This window comes from Cygnus atratus, chromosome 3 (assembly GCF_013377495.2).
Source record: "Cygnus atratus isolate AKBS03 ecotype Queensland, Australia chromosome 3, CAtr_DNAZoo_HiC_assembly, whole genome shotgun sequence".
Lineage (NCBI taxonomy): Eukaryota > Metazoa > Chordata > Aves > Anseriformes > Anatidae > Cygnus > Cygnus atratus.
In genome coordinates, this window is record NC_066364.1 from 101,078,035 (window position 1) to 101,093,412 (window position 15,378).

The 15,378-nt window shown below is 35.2% G+C and overlaps 1 protein-coding gene across 1 annotated transcript in view; it reads left to right on the forward strand.

The window, feature by feature from the left end:
* The window catches only part of USH2A (usherin), a 422,856-nt gene that overhangs the window by 309,554 nt on the left and 97,924 nt on the right, over positions 1-15,378 (forward strand). The window contains 5 exon segments of the mRNA XM_050709829.1: positions 828-991; positions 3,063-3,272; positions 4,677-4,879; positions 6,752-6,864; positions 13,095-13,287. Coding sequence (XP_050565786.1) covers positions 828-991; positions 3,063-3,272; positions 4,677-4,879; positions 6,752-6,864; positions 13,095-13,287 — 883 coding nt within the window.

Here is a 15,378-nt window from a genome sequence, read left to right on the forward strand (position 1 = left end):
AAAAAAAAAGTAAAAGTAAATATAAAGTGACTTCTTTTTGTAGAGAAGTCTCTAAATGTTAAATATTTACAGTTCCTTTATTGTGTCTGTAGACAGTTATTCCAGTGATGCAGCTTCAGCAAAAATTTGTTATCGCGTTCCTGTGATTGTGCAGTTTTGTATGAGGGTTCTTATGGTGAAAACAATTTTGAGATTATGAAATCTCCCTTAAAATACATTAATACATCATTTGAGTTAGAGAAGAAATTATGGAGTGACAGTCACTTAGTTTACTAAATATACATGTAGTATTCAAAAATCTGTGTAAGTTGAATATCCACAGTTCTGAAGAAAATTACTTTATTAAATAGATTTGCATTATTAGGTGCTTTTTTTTTTTTTTTTTTTTTTTTTCAGTGGGAGAGTCCTGGCTGTGTGGTGAATCACTTTTACAAATGAGACTCTGCAAGTTAAAATCAACGGGTTTCCCAAAAGAGGAAAAAAGCCTTATTTGATTAAATTCTGATCCAAATTTTGGCAGGTTGCCACTGCTGTAATTACATATTGAATTGAGCTATAATCTCTCAACACCTCAGAAGCTACAACTATAAGGAAGTGAAATAACGTGCTTTATTTTTGTTACCATGTTAATGGTCCTGAATTATTTCCAAAAAAAAGTAGACAGCTCTTATAGAGCCTTCATTGGTGCAAGCCATGCAGCTGCAGTTTTCTGGGGGGTGGAGTAGGGGGAGAAAGAGCAAAACTTCGGCACAGACAGAAGTGTTAGAGCAAATTTTTTCTGCGTCTGCATTTTTTTGTTCAATGTAATTATTTTTAAAATGTCTTAGGTACACAACATACGAGTACAAGCTCATAGTGCACAACGAGGTAGGATATACATCAAGTGAAGAAGTGAGAGCTACTACATTAGCAGGATTACCAGAGAAAGGAAGTATCCTCATTGCACGTGCTGTTAATCATACTGCTGTAGAAGTGGAATGGTCAAAACCAAGTAAGTGTGCTTAGTATTTATTCCAGTAACTAGATGTTAACCTGCCATCACTTACATTGGTCTGCCTTACTCTCATAGGAAACACAGTCCCTGTCTTGATTTATAATGCAGCTAAGTGTCCTTGAAAGGAGAGGAAAGAAAGGGGGAAAAAAGGGTGCCTGTTTTGCTATTTCTCAGTCATGTTTGTATTTATTATATGGTATTTCTGTGGAATGAGAATAGTGAAAGTGAAGAAATAGTTAATGCAGAGAAATCTATACAGTAGTACGCAAAATCCTGTATGTATTTCATCTCTTTGTATGAAAATTTACATATATGTTCCTTCAGGATGAGAGGATCCCCTTTCTCTGTCTTTTTGCTCTGCCCCTTAAAATGAATTCAGCCAATTTCTTTAGCTGGTTTGCTAAGTACAGCAGTGGGGAATTCCTTCATGACTTACATGCAAATGATTTTATAAGGACTGGGTGGTGAATTGCAACAAATGTAGTCTCTTTATTTTATAATTGTATGCCTGAAGTAAGCATGCTTATAAAAACTGACAAATGTAATAGATCTGAAGCAGCTCACTGAAGTTTCATTACCTTAGTAATCTAAACCTCTGACCTTCTAGATGTAGGTAATGCAATCTGGTTTTATTTTCATTCATACTTTAGAAATTTCCTCCATATATGTTTATGAATACAAAGGTTAAATGCCAAGACAGGGCCATTCATCACTAGAAAACCTAAACATATTTAATTACTTTGTATGTTACAATAATCACATTAACTATTTTGTATACTCATGTTTCCTTTTTCGGTAATATTAATTTTTAAATATATTTTTTTCTTTTTTTTTTCTGGGAGCTTGGGAGTCCATAATATAAGTTGCCTTGCTATCTTTATTTTTCTGGAAAAATGTATTGGAGTTTTTTGGTCTTTTAATTATTTTTATTTTTTTTATCTGTACCACCTAAATAAAAATAATACATCACTCCATTAAGATTTTTTGTTACAAAATTGTTTATTAAATCTGCAAATAAATCTGCTTATGGCTTTTAACAGTGCTATTCTATTTCCTAGTTAGTTGAGTTCTGTTGACTGGTACAGCGTGTCATCTAAAGCAATGTTTTAGTACTTGAAGTTTTTATCACAATTATTTTTTTCATCTTGGTGCCTACTGGAAAAGCAGTTACATTTGATCAGACCTGAATTTAAACTATTTGACAAAGGATAGATAAAATAACAGACAACAACTGAGTTACTAAAATGGAGAAGCAACTAGCTCAGACCAATGAATGTCCTTCCATGTATAACCAGAAAATGGTACTGTTTTTTCTTCCCTTCCCAGGAGAAGCTACTACCGGGTAAAAACACAGTTCAGAAAGAAATATTAGTTTTTTGTTGTTGTTGTTTTTGTTTTTTTTCCCCATGAATATAATGCTTCTGAGGGTATGATACATTTATATGTACATGCTATCATGATTGTTCTAAAATAACAGCACATAGATTTCCATTTTCACTGTGGCCAAAAGGCTTTCTGTGTAAATTTGAATGGAACGTCCATTTCCCATGGCTAGAGCAGTAAAACTGGAATACAGTACTTTGCAGGGCAGGAAGGGAAAAAGAAAAAAAGAAAAAAGAAAAAGTTGAGTTTCCCATCTTGAACTAGTGGCATACTGCAAGGTTTTATGCTCTTCCTGCTATCGAGGTAGAAGACATCCGTTCGCAGTGGCGAGCTGCAGGATCTATGCACCACTGCTAGTAGTCTTCACCTCTGAGTTTACTTACAGATTCTACCATTGTCACTAGAGGATTTAGAGAAAGAAGGCTTTCCCAGTGTTGGCTAGGATGATGGGCCATTAACGATACTTTGGAAGAGCATTCTGTACCTGTGGTTATTGGTGTGTGGGAAGACATTAAAAACACTTGATGGAATCTCTCTCTCTCTCTCTTTTTTTTTTTTTTTTTTTTTTTTACAGTAAGGGACTCTGCATAATAATTTGCTTTTCTCTTCAAGATAAATGTTGTGAATAAGAAACTGGCTGACTGAATATTTCTTAGTTGATGTCTCAATGTTTTTCCTTTCTCAGCACTACAAGACTTGCAAGGAGATGTTGCGTATTACATCCTCCTCTTGAATTCTACTGCTGATAGAAGATCTTTGAGGATTCAGGCTGATAAAAACTATACAGTCATAGGTGACTTGCAGCCCAACACAGAGTATCAGATATTTTTTCAAGTTTTTAATGGAGCCCACAGCATCAACAGTGAAGTTGTGCATGTGACTACCTCAGATGGAGGTTGGTTAGCAGTGAATGCAGCTTGGCTTAAACTCTGAGAATGAAATTGATTGATTTTTGTTAGGGTTGAGATCAGTCATCCTTCCATTATAAAATTTCCGGTATAAGAGGAAAAAGGGCTAAAACGCTAAAATGCTTAAGTGCTGGTTGTCGTCATGTGGTAGATCAATAAAGGGTCCCACTGAGACAGAAGCAAAAGCTCTAATAGCAGATATTAACCCACTTTGTTCTCATCTTCTCCTGCATACTCCTGTTTGCGTATACTAAGTTTGGAACTGAGTTCATATCAATAAATGGTGGAATTTAAAAACAATTAATGTTCTTTTAAAAATATTTGCTCTGTGAAGCGATGTGCTTTTGACATGACAGTCATATATGGGACCTTTCCTGAGTCACCAGAAACACTAGGTGTAACTTTAACCCCTGAAAAAAATTATTTATGAGTCAGTTCTTTGCCAGTTAGCAACTGCATGTGCGTTAAGGAGTAGGGGTGAGGAACAAGAACAAAAAAAAGAAGTAAATCTAAAATGTGTTCAGAATGGTCTTTCTAATCTTTTTGCTTTATAAAGTCTCATTATAAACATTATAATATCATTACCTCAGAAGCAAGTGTTCCAGGTCATTAGCAAAGCCCTTTAAGTGAGGATTCCATTTCCTTTCTGATGCCAAAGGTCAGCACCTTTTGTTTATAAAATAGAATTGATTGTAAGGGCAATTTTTCAACTGGTAAAGATGGGTTCTTATGATAAAAATAGGTCTTTGCATGGCTATTTCTGACATGCTTAGATAATTATGTAATTTAACGCTAAGGGAGGTTTGTTTCTTTTTTTTTTTTTTTAAATAAGTGTTAGACTTCATCATTACCTATAGTAATCAACATTCAAATCCATTTACATAATGACAATATCACATATTGCTTCATCTTGCTTCAGCTATGAGGCTGATAACGTCACGTTCCACCAGACATAAGGTATTTTGGTCTCAGGTTTTGCTTTAAAAGCAAAATGCTTTGTTTCTCTCTCTCTCTCTCTCTCTCTCTCTCTCTCTCTCTCTCCTTTTTTTTTTTTTTTTAAGATTGGGGGATTGGGGGAGACATAAAAATAATGTTTATATGTTGGCAGTGCAGATGGGTGAATAATTTATCATCATATCTCACTGGCCACATACCACTGATGATTGACACTATGCTGGTGGTATAAAGCATTTTACCATCAGCTCTCATGGTTTCTAACTGAGAGTATAATAAGCCAATTTACAGAAGACTACAGACTGTGATAACTTCATCAGAGGAAAGCAGATAAGCAGTGAACCCTTTGCTAAACCTAAATACTAATCTGCATTTGGTTAAACAAGTGCTTTTGCAGAGACAGCTGGAGTTTATTCAGTTTCTTCCTTTATTTCTAGAGCCTGAGGGCATGTTCCCTCCAGAGGTTGTCATCATCAACAGTACAGCTGTACGTGTCATCTGGACATCGCCTTCAAACCCGAATGGTGTTGTCACAGAGTACTCTATCTATGTAAATAATAAGCAGTACAAGACTGGAATGAACGAACCTGGGTCCTTTCTTTTAGTAGATTTGTCTCCATTCACTGTATACAATATACAGGTTAGAATATTTTTTCTGTGTTGTGTAACATACTTTGATTTTACATAATATTTATGTACTTCCAAGGTGAATATTGTTATATGAATTTCTTTACATACATGGACATATATTTGCACTGATGTTTGTGTGTGTGTATACATACAAGGCATAAATTTATTTTCAGTGTATTTTAGGTCTGTGTACTGTTTTCATAACACAGATTTCCTTTTTTTTTTTTTTCAAACCATCAAAACTCCATTTACTTTCCCTTAAATGCTCTGTGCTACCACATTAGCAAATTCCTAACATACATTACAAAGAAGCAAAGATTCTACTCCTACTCATTAAAAGAAAATTGCAATTGTTTTAGAAACATCAGGCATGCATAATATATCAGCATGAAGAAATAATGATATTGCATTTGTCATCCTTTTATCATTTTTTTTCTCCTCATCGTTCTGAGGAAAAAGCAGAGCTGTTGAAATCATAGTAGTACTTCTTATGCTGTTAATAAGTACAACAATTTTTTCTTTGCTTTTTCCTTTCTCTATCTTTATATTTGCCTCTCTAGACAGATATCTAATGAAAGACAAAATATTATATGCAGTATAAAAAATAATAAATGGTATCTTTCTATTCTTAAGTTGAATTAATGTGTTCAAGAAATGCAGTTTGACATTTAATTGTAACTATTCTTGTCTATTTTGTTCAGGATGGGTTTGCATTATATTTTAGAAGGACTTAATAGTAACTATGTGTACTCTGCTCTGAAAAATTTTCATCCAGTTACTACATGCCATAAATAAACATCACAGGCAGGCATACCATAACAGATTTCTATGTTCCAACCCCTCTGAAACAGCAAACCTCCATCCATGAATACACATATGACTTTCTGAATGCTGCTTGGAAACACATTTGTCTTTTCTCAATAACAATGCAAATTCAGAGTACTGCCTCACTTATAGACCCTCTATATTAATTTACCATGGCCACCTTCTGTTTCTTGAGGTGTTAATTATTCTTCTCTTTGACTTTCTTAGTCTTTATAGTGGACTTACATTTGCATCAATGTGATAGGTAAAATCAAAGTGTTTTTTTCTTTTTTGTTTTGTTTTTTGTTTTGGTTCTTTTTCTTCTTGTCCTGAAAGCAATATTATCTTGGATGCATGTACGTCTGAGTGGTAATCTTCCTGCATTATCTTTCTTTTCTTTTGTGCTCTCTTATTTTGAATAACCTCTGCCTTGCCAATAGAGAAACAATGTTACTATCCTTCACTTGTTATTTGACTTCGCTTCTGTTTAGTTTAATCCCAAGAATTGGAAGGAATAAGTTTTTATTTCTGTGGGATTTTTAATAACAAAGTATATGTTTTGTATGTGTGCTTTTATCTTTAGCCTAATTTTCCAGCATAGACATGAAGGAATAGAAGATATTAAGGAAAAATATCCTTATTTTTATTTCAGAATGTGTGGTACGTGTAGGAAGCAAGTGAATTACTTGTGAACCAAAATCAAAGTATAGTGGCATATTGTCTTCCTATCTTATTACAGTTGGACAGTTACTTTTTTTTCAGTGTTATGTATGAGATTCTGCTTACAAAATACAAACAAATTCACTTCAACACTGTTGATGATAATTTAATAGAGAATAGCAGTAGGTATCAGATGGCTGCATGTACTCTTTTTTTGAAAATGGTGTGGGGAAGTGTGATACAGCACGGTATATCTCTGATAGATATACTTATCTCAAAGTTGTGGTATTTTCCTGACTGTATGTAATCTGTTAAGTAGAAAAGAAGAAAATCTTGGTGAAGAGAGAAGTCTAAACAAGTAGCAGAGTTAAATAATTTCTGCAGCTTAGTATTTGAAATTCACCTTCTTCTTCATCAGATTGAAGCCTGCACAGTGTATGCCTGTGTGAAAAGCAACAGAACCCAGATTACAACTGTGGAAGATGAGCCGAAGCAGCTGGCAGCACCCATTATTCACGTAATTGGCTCAAGGTACTATGCTGAAGGTAGCTGGCATATATCAGATCAATTTGTGGCTGGAATGGGGACCAGAATGGGGACCAATCTCGCATTGAATAAGGTGCATTAAAGAATTCAGTGTACAGCTTGTGAAGGTTTTTCATGGTCATTATATTTGATCTTGGAGTTTTTGGCCAAATGAGCAACTAAAGAAATCTCACCTTTGTTTGATTGTATAGAGTCATTCAGGTATCACTGTGCTGGGATAATAAATAAGGCATAAGTGGAAGTAGTTAAAAGAAGTTTAGAGGATGAAAATTATCACATTTTGCTGTCAGCTAAGAAGAGAGAGATTAATGCTCAGGGAGCAATGTGATGCTGATAATGGAAACAGAGTAATTGTGGGTAAAAAAAAGTCACCCATCACAACAGTAAGAACTAGTAAGCTATCTTAAAAGGCATACACATCTCTGTCTCGTTGAAACACTGTTTGCAACCTGCACATCCATGAAATCCACAGGCACGGACAAACTTCTTAATTGTAAAAGGAGTAACAGTTTTGCAGTATTTAGAAGCTGCCAAATAATAACATATACAGTGATTCTTTAGGAGTTAATATCTTCCAAAGACAGGCTAAAAACAAAGCTTGCTAACACATTTTTTCAGAATTACACCAACAATAAAACAGTTAGCCTCCTGTGTGTATGTTATTGTTCATATGATTTTATTACATTTCTGGTAGAGTATGCTCATTAGCAGTGTTTCTTTTGAAAAAAAATAAATACATCTTTTTTGTAAATAACAAAAATCTAACAACTGAGCCTTCCGAAATGGCCAGCAGGATGGATTTGCTCCTCCTAAAGACTTCTGTTTGCTTCTGCTCCTCTTAAAGACTTCTGTTTGCTGTTTATCATTTCTACATTTTGCTTGAATTCAGCATTTGTCTCCATATAAGGGTGAAATTAAGCTTGCTATTTTTCTCTCACACATCCAGTTATAGTCAAAGCTTGTTTGATGATAAGAACTCAATTCAGGATCTCATCTTTTGCCCTTGGCTTTAACTTATGTGTGCCTTTGTCTGTATTGTCTGTACTGCAAACACTTATGCATGTTTCTGCTATTATATATAGACTAAATATGTCACAACACATGAATGCAAAAGGATCAAAAATGCCTTCCTAGTTTATAATCTGCTCAGCCAGAAGCAGACTCTGTCTCTACACTGCTTTTTCCTACATGTCATATTATCATCAGCTGTTCTTATATCCCAAAAGAATACTAACTACTGATCGATTGCCCGGACATGTCTGGCCATGGCCTACACGTGCCCCGGGTAGTTCATTTATTTGCCACGGTGGATTTGCTAGAGTGGAATTTAATCAATAGCTAATTCATTAATTCTGGTCCTCGAGTATGTAGGGATTGTGCAGTATAAAAATGACTGGCTGGCTTCAGCTTTGATTGAAATATGACAAACACTACAGCTGACAGCTTCAGCAGGTGGTGGGCTGAATATGAATTTTGCTTATTTATCCTCCATAAAAGAAAAAGCTTGGTTAAAAAAAAAAAAACAGTTTGTGTAGACAAGAGGACATTTTAATACATATCTGTCACCAGACAGAGAAAAAAGGCATTTATACAGTATAGGCTCATGGGATAGTCGAGATACAATACAGATCATGCAGTTTATTGTCTTTAATTGGAATCATAGTGTTTTTTCCTCTTCTGAATCAGTTTAGTGGCCTGTATTATTGATGAGAATGCTGTAGGATAATGTCTTTGTAGCATTCACAAATAATTGTTTTAAAATTTGCCTCAAGGTGCTGCATGACATAAATTATAATTTCACCCACCAACTTCTTAGAAGTCTTTCTGATAGCAGCTCCATCCAGACTGTTCTAATGAAGGTTATACCACTGGAGCCATTATAAATACCTTACTTTTCTACCCCTTACAGTTAATAATTCAGCTTCAGGCTGAAACTTGGCACAAAAGGTCACAGTCCTAGAACTATTATTTTATAATGCCAAACTTCTAATAGAAAACAGTACGGGACCCAATACGGAAGTCCTAAGTCACGTTCTGTTTTTTTATGTTTCTTGTCTTGTTTATATTTTTTTGGATGGGAGGGTGTGTCGGGGTGTATGTGTGTGTGCACTGGTGAATTCTTCGCTTTGGTGTTCAGTAGTGTGGAGCTTAGGAAGGTTTTTGTATGAGATGCTGTGCATGGGTGAATGAAGTGGAGGAACTATCTCAAATTAATATGTTAGAAGAAAGGTTTTAGAAAAAATGGGCAAAACATAGTAATAAACTGTTGGGATGATGGTATTGGGTCAGGAATTCTGAAGGAGCTCATATATGAAAGTGTCAAACTACTGCGCTGTGCAAAATGGCTTTTAATTTGGTATTGGTACTGCAGGAATGGAAGATGACAGTGTAATGCGGATTTCTCCAAAGTGACTGGGGAACTAAAGACCAGTAAGTCTGATTTTCCATACTCGGAAAATCGCTGGAATGTACAGATAAAAAAAGGAATTCATAACTATGTGAATAAACATGAAATGCTGAGAAAGATTGTTGTGGAGTCACGTCCAGCCAACCAATGACAAGCTGATCAGATATATCCAGAGGACAGGCAAAACAGAATGTCAGGTTTCTCTAGCATACTTATTTTAATAGCACTTTCCCTTAAGTGTTCAGAGCAGTGTTCCTGTGGAGGAAACCTGATCAGTCTCCCTACTAGGAAAAACAAGACACAGAAAGAATCAAAGAATTTTGTAGCATTGATAGAAGTGCAATGATATTTATCTGACTTTCTGTACTGTCATACTGCTTCTCTAATAATGTTAGCACTGCAGTCCATGATACAAGTAGTTAACTCTTGTACAATACTACTGAAGTAGTTGTTCAGTGTATGTGATCTCCTGATGAGGAGAGTATTTGATCCACTTGTCATTAATAATAGCAACGTTCCCTATCTTAAGAATTTCAGGTTAATCTCATGCTTTTCGTGTGATTTTTTAATTACAGTAAATTAAAGTCATTGAATCTCAGATTTGATTTGATTTTTTAATTTAAACCTTGTATTTGATAAAACTAATACAAAAGTTTTTCTCAAGATTCAAAAATGAGGCCTTATTATATTTTTAATCTTCATGGTTAAAACATTGTTACTGTGTTGAGAAAAATCAGCAGTAGTTCTCATGGCTCATGAACACTTGAAGCTGTTGATACTTGAAGCAGGCAAAAAACAGAATTTCCTTTCCTAACCCTGGTTTCATGGAATCATAGAATGGTTTGGGTTGGAAGGGACCTTAAAGATCATCTAGTCCAACCCCCCTGCCATGCAGGGACACCTACCACTTGATCAGGTTGGCCAAAGCCTCATCCAGCCTGGCCTTGAACATTTCCAGGGGCATCTACAACATCTCTGGTGAGTCTGTTCCAGTGCCTCATCACCATCATCATGAAAAGTTCCTTCTTTATATCTAATCTAAACATGCCCTTTTTTATTTTAAAACCATTACCCCTTGTTCTGTCCTTGTTTATCAAAATATATTTGAAATGTATAGCAAAACCATGAAATACTGACATTTTTCATGGATTTTTTTTTTTTTATGTTTCTACCCAGAAATGCCAGAATGGATTTTCCTCACATGCTTGAGACAAAGGATTTTGGTGTGTTGCTCCAAAAGCAAATATAATTTTGTTGATCAGTTTGAAATTGTTCTTTATCATCTGGAACTGCTGGAGCACCTTGTAGGTGTTGCAGTCTGAAGCAGTTCTTGTCAGTGAACCCAATTACCTGGTTAGGCTGCGCTTTCTGTGGGCACCATACATGGTACAGCTGGTTGCATGCTGAAGGTCCCATCATGTCCCTGTAAATCTGCACCTGTTTCTTCAGACAGTAGCTATCAAAAAACTGAGGTACTCATTCACATCTGCAATCTCATGGAAACCTTACTACTTTGTTTAACTGAGCCATGGATCGTTCTTACTGTGATGCTTTCAAAACCACCTCAATTTGTCATTGGTAGCGAACATCAGAAGGTATAGATGTAACTGAAACATTCATAAAATTGTGAAGGAGTCTGCTTATCTGGGAGTACATAAGAGTTGTGGCTTTATTGAAAGGTCATACAGGGTTTTACCCTTTCAGTGGCACTAGGCAGTGAACTTCCATGCCACATGATTTACTTGGGCAGCTGTAGCTTTACATGATAACAAGATGTGTCCACACCAAATGTGTATCTATACATTGAATAATAATAAAGTGATTGCTTGTTAAATGAAGAAATACGTGTTGAGTTCTGCAGAAAAGAGAAAATGTTCAAACAATTGCATCAATTCTCTGGCCTAGTTTGAAATTATTTTAGGGAGTAATATGGCTTGCAAAACTGCAAAAACTGGCACAATGCTTTGAAAACATACCTTTGTCTGAATGACACCTGCAGAAAGCAAATTATTCTAAGTAATGACTAGAAGTGCTTTCTTTGCTCCTGTGATCTATACTGTGCAAAGACCAGGAGAGAGTTACAATAGCATTTATAAAGGTTGAAGTACTACCCTTCTTGTCCTTTTCTTTTTATCTTTTTTTTTTTCTGATATATATATATATATATATTTTTTTTACAATATAGTTTCCTGTTTTTATGTTTTTAAGTTAAATTCTGTAACATTATTTAAATGTAGATATTTGGTTGTGTATTTACGCACACACAGATGTGTGTTCAAGTTCATGTGTTAGAATATATAGTGAATACAAACTAGGCATGTATGGAATATGGAATTAAACCTATGGTTCAAATGAAGACCTTGGAATAATAATGCTGCCTCTGCAAGTCACCTATGAAGTTATTCCTTCACAGGCGACATTAACTCCTATTCTCAAAGGCTTATTGCTGTGTATTCCTCTGTTTATATCTCAGGGAAGTGAAATAATAGTTCAGTTATTTTATTCTGTTAAGATGTCAAAGTTTATCTCAGCAGCTGCTGTTTCACTGTAACATTTTTCACTTTAAATTAATGCTAATTTATGATGTCACTGGCATTCTGACAGTGGCTGTGTAATTGGGACATGGAGATCAAGAAGAGGTATTTGGAGCCTGAATGTATGCTATACAGTGTTGTAAGTCCTCCTATTGATCTACTTGTAGCACTGGGATCTCCTCCTCTCTAGCTGAAGAAAGTCATAGTAAGAAATTAATGTCTTACGCAACATTGCAGAGTGATTATGCAATAAATGAACTTTTCCATGTAAAATGTGTACATGATAAAAGAGCAAATTTCCATCTCAAATGTCCCTTTGAGACATATATTGTAATTTTAAGTGAGATTTTGAAGCCAACACCTGCACATTTTTAGTAGTGACAAGCATACTAAAGTTTAACACAGCTTTTCCCTTAAGATACTTTCTTCCTTAAACTGATGATAGCCTAATATCAAACTTGAAATCAAGAACAGGATTCTTACAGACAGTCTTTTGTGGACAGCTGCAGTCATGCTTTTGCACTGAGTCAGAATTATGTAAAACACTTGCATTTTTTACTTCTAATTTTGTCAACAAAAATATTTAAGTATACTGTTTAACGATGTTGTTATTAATTCTTATTTTCTATTAATTATGTGTTGAAGAACAAATTTCAAAGGAACATGTGTTTTTTTGCATTATATTTTTAAAAGCAGGGAAAAGGCAAGATGAATGCAAATCTATTCTAAATGGTGACTGAATGTGAGCAAGCTGCACTGGCTACAGCTTGCAGTGTGGGGTTGGTCCTTTGTCCCCCAGCTGCCTGTCCTCCACCAGGATCCTGTTTGAGGATGGAATGATCCCTCCAGCCTTATCAATAGAACTTAGCTACAGCACCAAGAAAGCATGCTGAATCCTTTCACCTACCACTGAACTGCAATGGTTGAAATGCTAGAAAAAAATTATACAAAAGTTTTCAGAAGCACGAACGTGATTTCTTTTAAATAGAAAGACTTTGATTACAGTCTTTAAGGACTTTGATTATGTGTGTGATTCATTTTCCCAGAGTTTTTATCAAATATTGATACTTTTTTCAAACTTTACACCTTTTGGTTTTATTAAAGAAGCTGTGAAATTCACCATCTAGAGGGATATTTAGGATACTTGAAATACTTCATTCCATGTGAACTAATATAATGTGGAACTACTATATGCTAATCATTTAATGTAATTATATCCAGAAACATAAATACTTTAAATAATTTAACAGATGTTAATTTTCTGCTTATTGTAGATCTCTTCAAATCAACTGGGTATCGCCGAGACAGCCAAATGGCATTATTCTAGGATATGATCTCTTACGTAAAGCATTGAAGAGGTGTACCCCAGCAGCAGGGAGCAGCAAAAGTAATAGAATGTGCATCCCTCTAGAATGTAAGAAGCATGAAAATATCTGTGGAGAAGAGTGTTATCATACAGAGCTGAAGGTACATGTTTATTTTTAAGTTAGTGATATAAGAATTGTTCTTTTAGAAATAAGTGTGTAAACCAAACCTCCTTAGTTGTCAGAGGAAGGGAAGTGAAGATTTTGCTTCTTTCAACATTTTAAATATGAGGCTCTGATACATGTCTTGAAATATTTTTAAATCATATGAGGATATTTGAGCTTAATATGGGGACAGCTGTGCAAAAATCTCTAGCAACATTTTGTCAGACAGCTGCTGACAAGTGAGACTGTTGACTTTATTCCTCCTTTCAGAAGAAATGAACTGGTTAGTATTTATTATTGTCTTAGATTAACACTTCAGTTTGAAGCAACAGTACAATTTCGAAGCAAATCCCCTGCTTGTTTTCGTTTACTGCACATGGGTTCAGTTTCAAGGTGTTTTTTAATAAGTACAAACTAAATTCCCTGCAGAGGAAGCTAAGCCAGAATGTGTGCTTCCGAAAACTCCCAAATGTACTCCAGGTCTAGATGGGGACATCAGGATTCCAACCAGTCTGTGGACCACCTCACGTCACAAGCATGCATCCAAAGTTTCTTCCCTTCAGAAAGCTTTGATTCATATGCATTGTGTAGGTGTTCATCCCAAGGAATGAGGCTCTATCTGATCCCAAGTAAATCTCACAAATCATATGTAGGAGATGTGAGGAATCTCAGTACCAAATTATTAGATCTACTGATCCAATCCCATTGTGCTAAATTACATGGTGGGTATATAGATACATAGAGCTTTGTATGTATATTTGCCTCCCACTTGGAACAATAAGTTTTGCTCATCTTCATGCCATACAGTTTACACACTGTAAACTGCTAAAGGAGATTCTTTGTCAGCTCTAATATTCAGGTACCTGTGGAGCACGTGGTAGTACTTTGTATGGTTCCTTTGGCAAAAAGTGGTCACACTGGATCACATAAAGGCCATAGAAAAGTTTCCAGGCATATGCAGAATTTCAAAAACACTAGTAAAACTACAAAGCTTCTCTCTGTGTGAGGAATTATTCCTAAAACCCTGCATGGCAAATAATGGTCATTAAAATGATTTTTTTCCCCCCTCAAATTCTTCCTTGGCTGAATGACTAAATTCTTCTGTACAGAAAATCTATTTAGATTCAGCTACAAGTGGGTGGTTGTTACATGACAATGATGAGCAGCCCTGAATGAGATCCATTGTGATTTGTCAGATGTATTTTTAAATTATGGCTATTTTCAGGTTAATCTTCATATTAGTTCCTGTTTAGGAGTAGGATCAATAGCGTAGCAGGAGTCCGTAATGGTTTTTATTGACAAATGAGGTAGAAAACTCTTAGTTTGAAAGTAAGATTTAATGTAATGAAATAGTGTCCCTATTTGTCAAAAGTATCATCATATGCTCCGTGACCAAGGCAAACGATATGTATTCACAAGATTTCCTGTCAGACAAGACAGTAATTAAGGAAGTGAGTTATTTGAGAGGTTCAAGTCAAAATATAAATTATTCCAGCCAATAAAGCCTTAGCTTTTGAGTTCCCTTGAAAGCAATGCTGTGCTACATGTGTTTCTGAAACCTTTCAAGTGAATTACAGGGAGTCTTGTTCTAAAAGGTAAATTTAATTATTTCATGTTTTTTAGCTTGGTAGACTTTTTAATAGACCTCTTGGCATGTGTATGAGTTTGTATTAGATTAATTTTAGAAGTTTTTTTTCTCCTTTTTTACTTTTTCAATCTTTGTGCAAACTTTTGGTAACTTTCAGCTTTAGAGAGTGTCCATCTATTTTTATGGTTTCTTGACTTTCTATTTTTTTCCAGTAGATTGAATATCGTTTTGCTATAATGGTCTTTGTATTCTCTAAACACATCACGAACTTTAACAATTTCTGACTCTTAATTGTGCAGTGATGTAATGGAATACCACTATACTCATACAACAATGAGGAAGTACAAAGAGATATTTATCTGTTTGTTATTTGCACCTAGTAGTCAGAGACAGGGGTTAGTAGTGGGTGCTACTTGGTTAGGCAGCAGACTTGAAGGTCCACAGGAAACTGAAGCACTCATACATAAGATGACATGGCAGTAGTTTTTGTGGGTGATGATT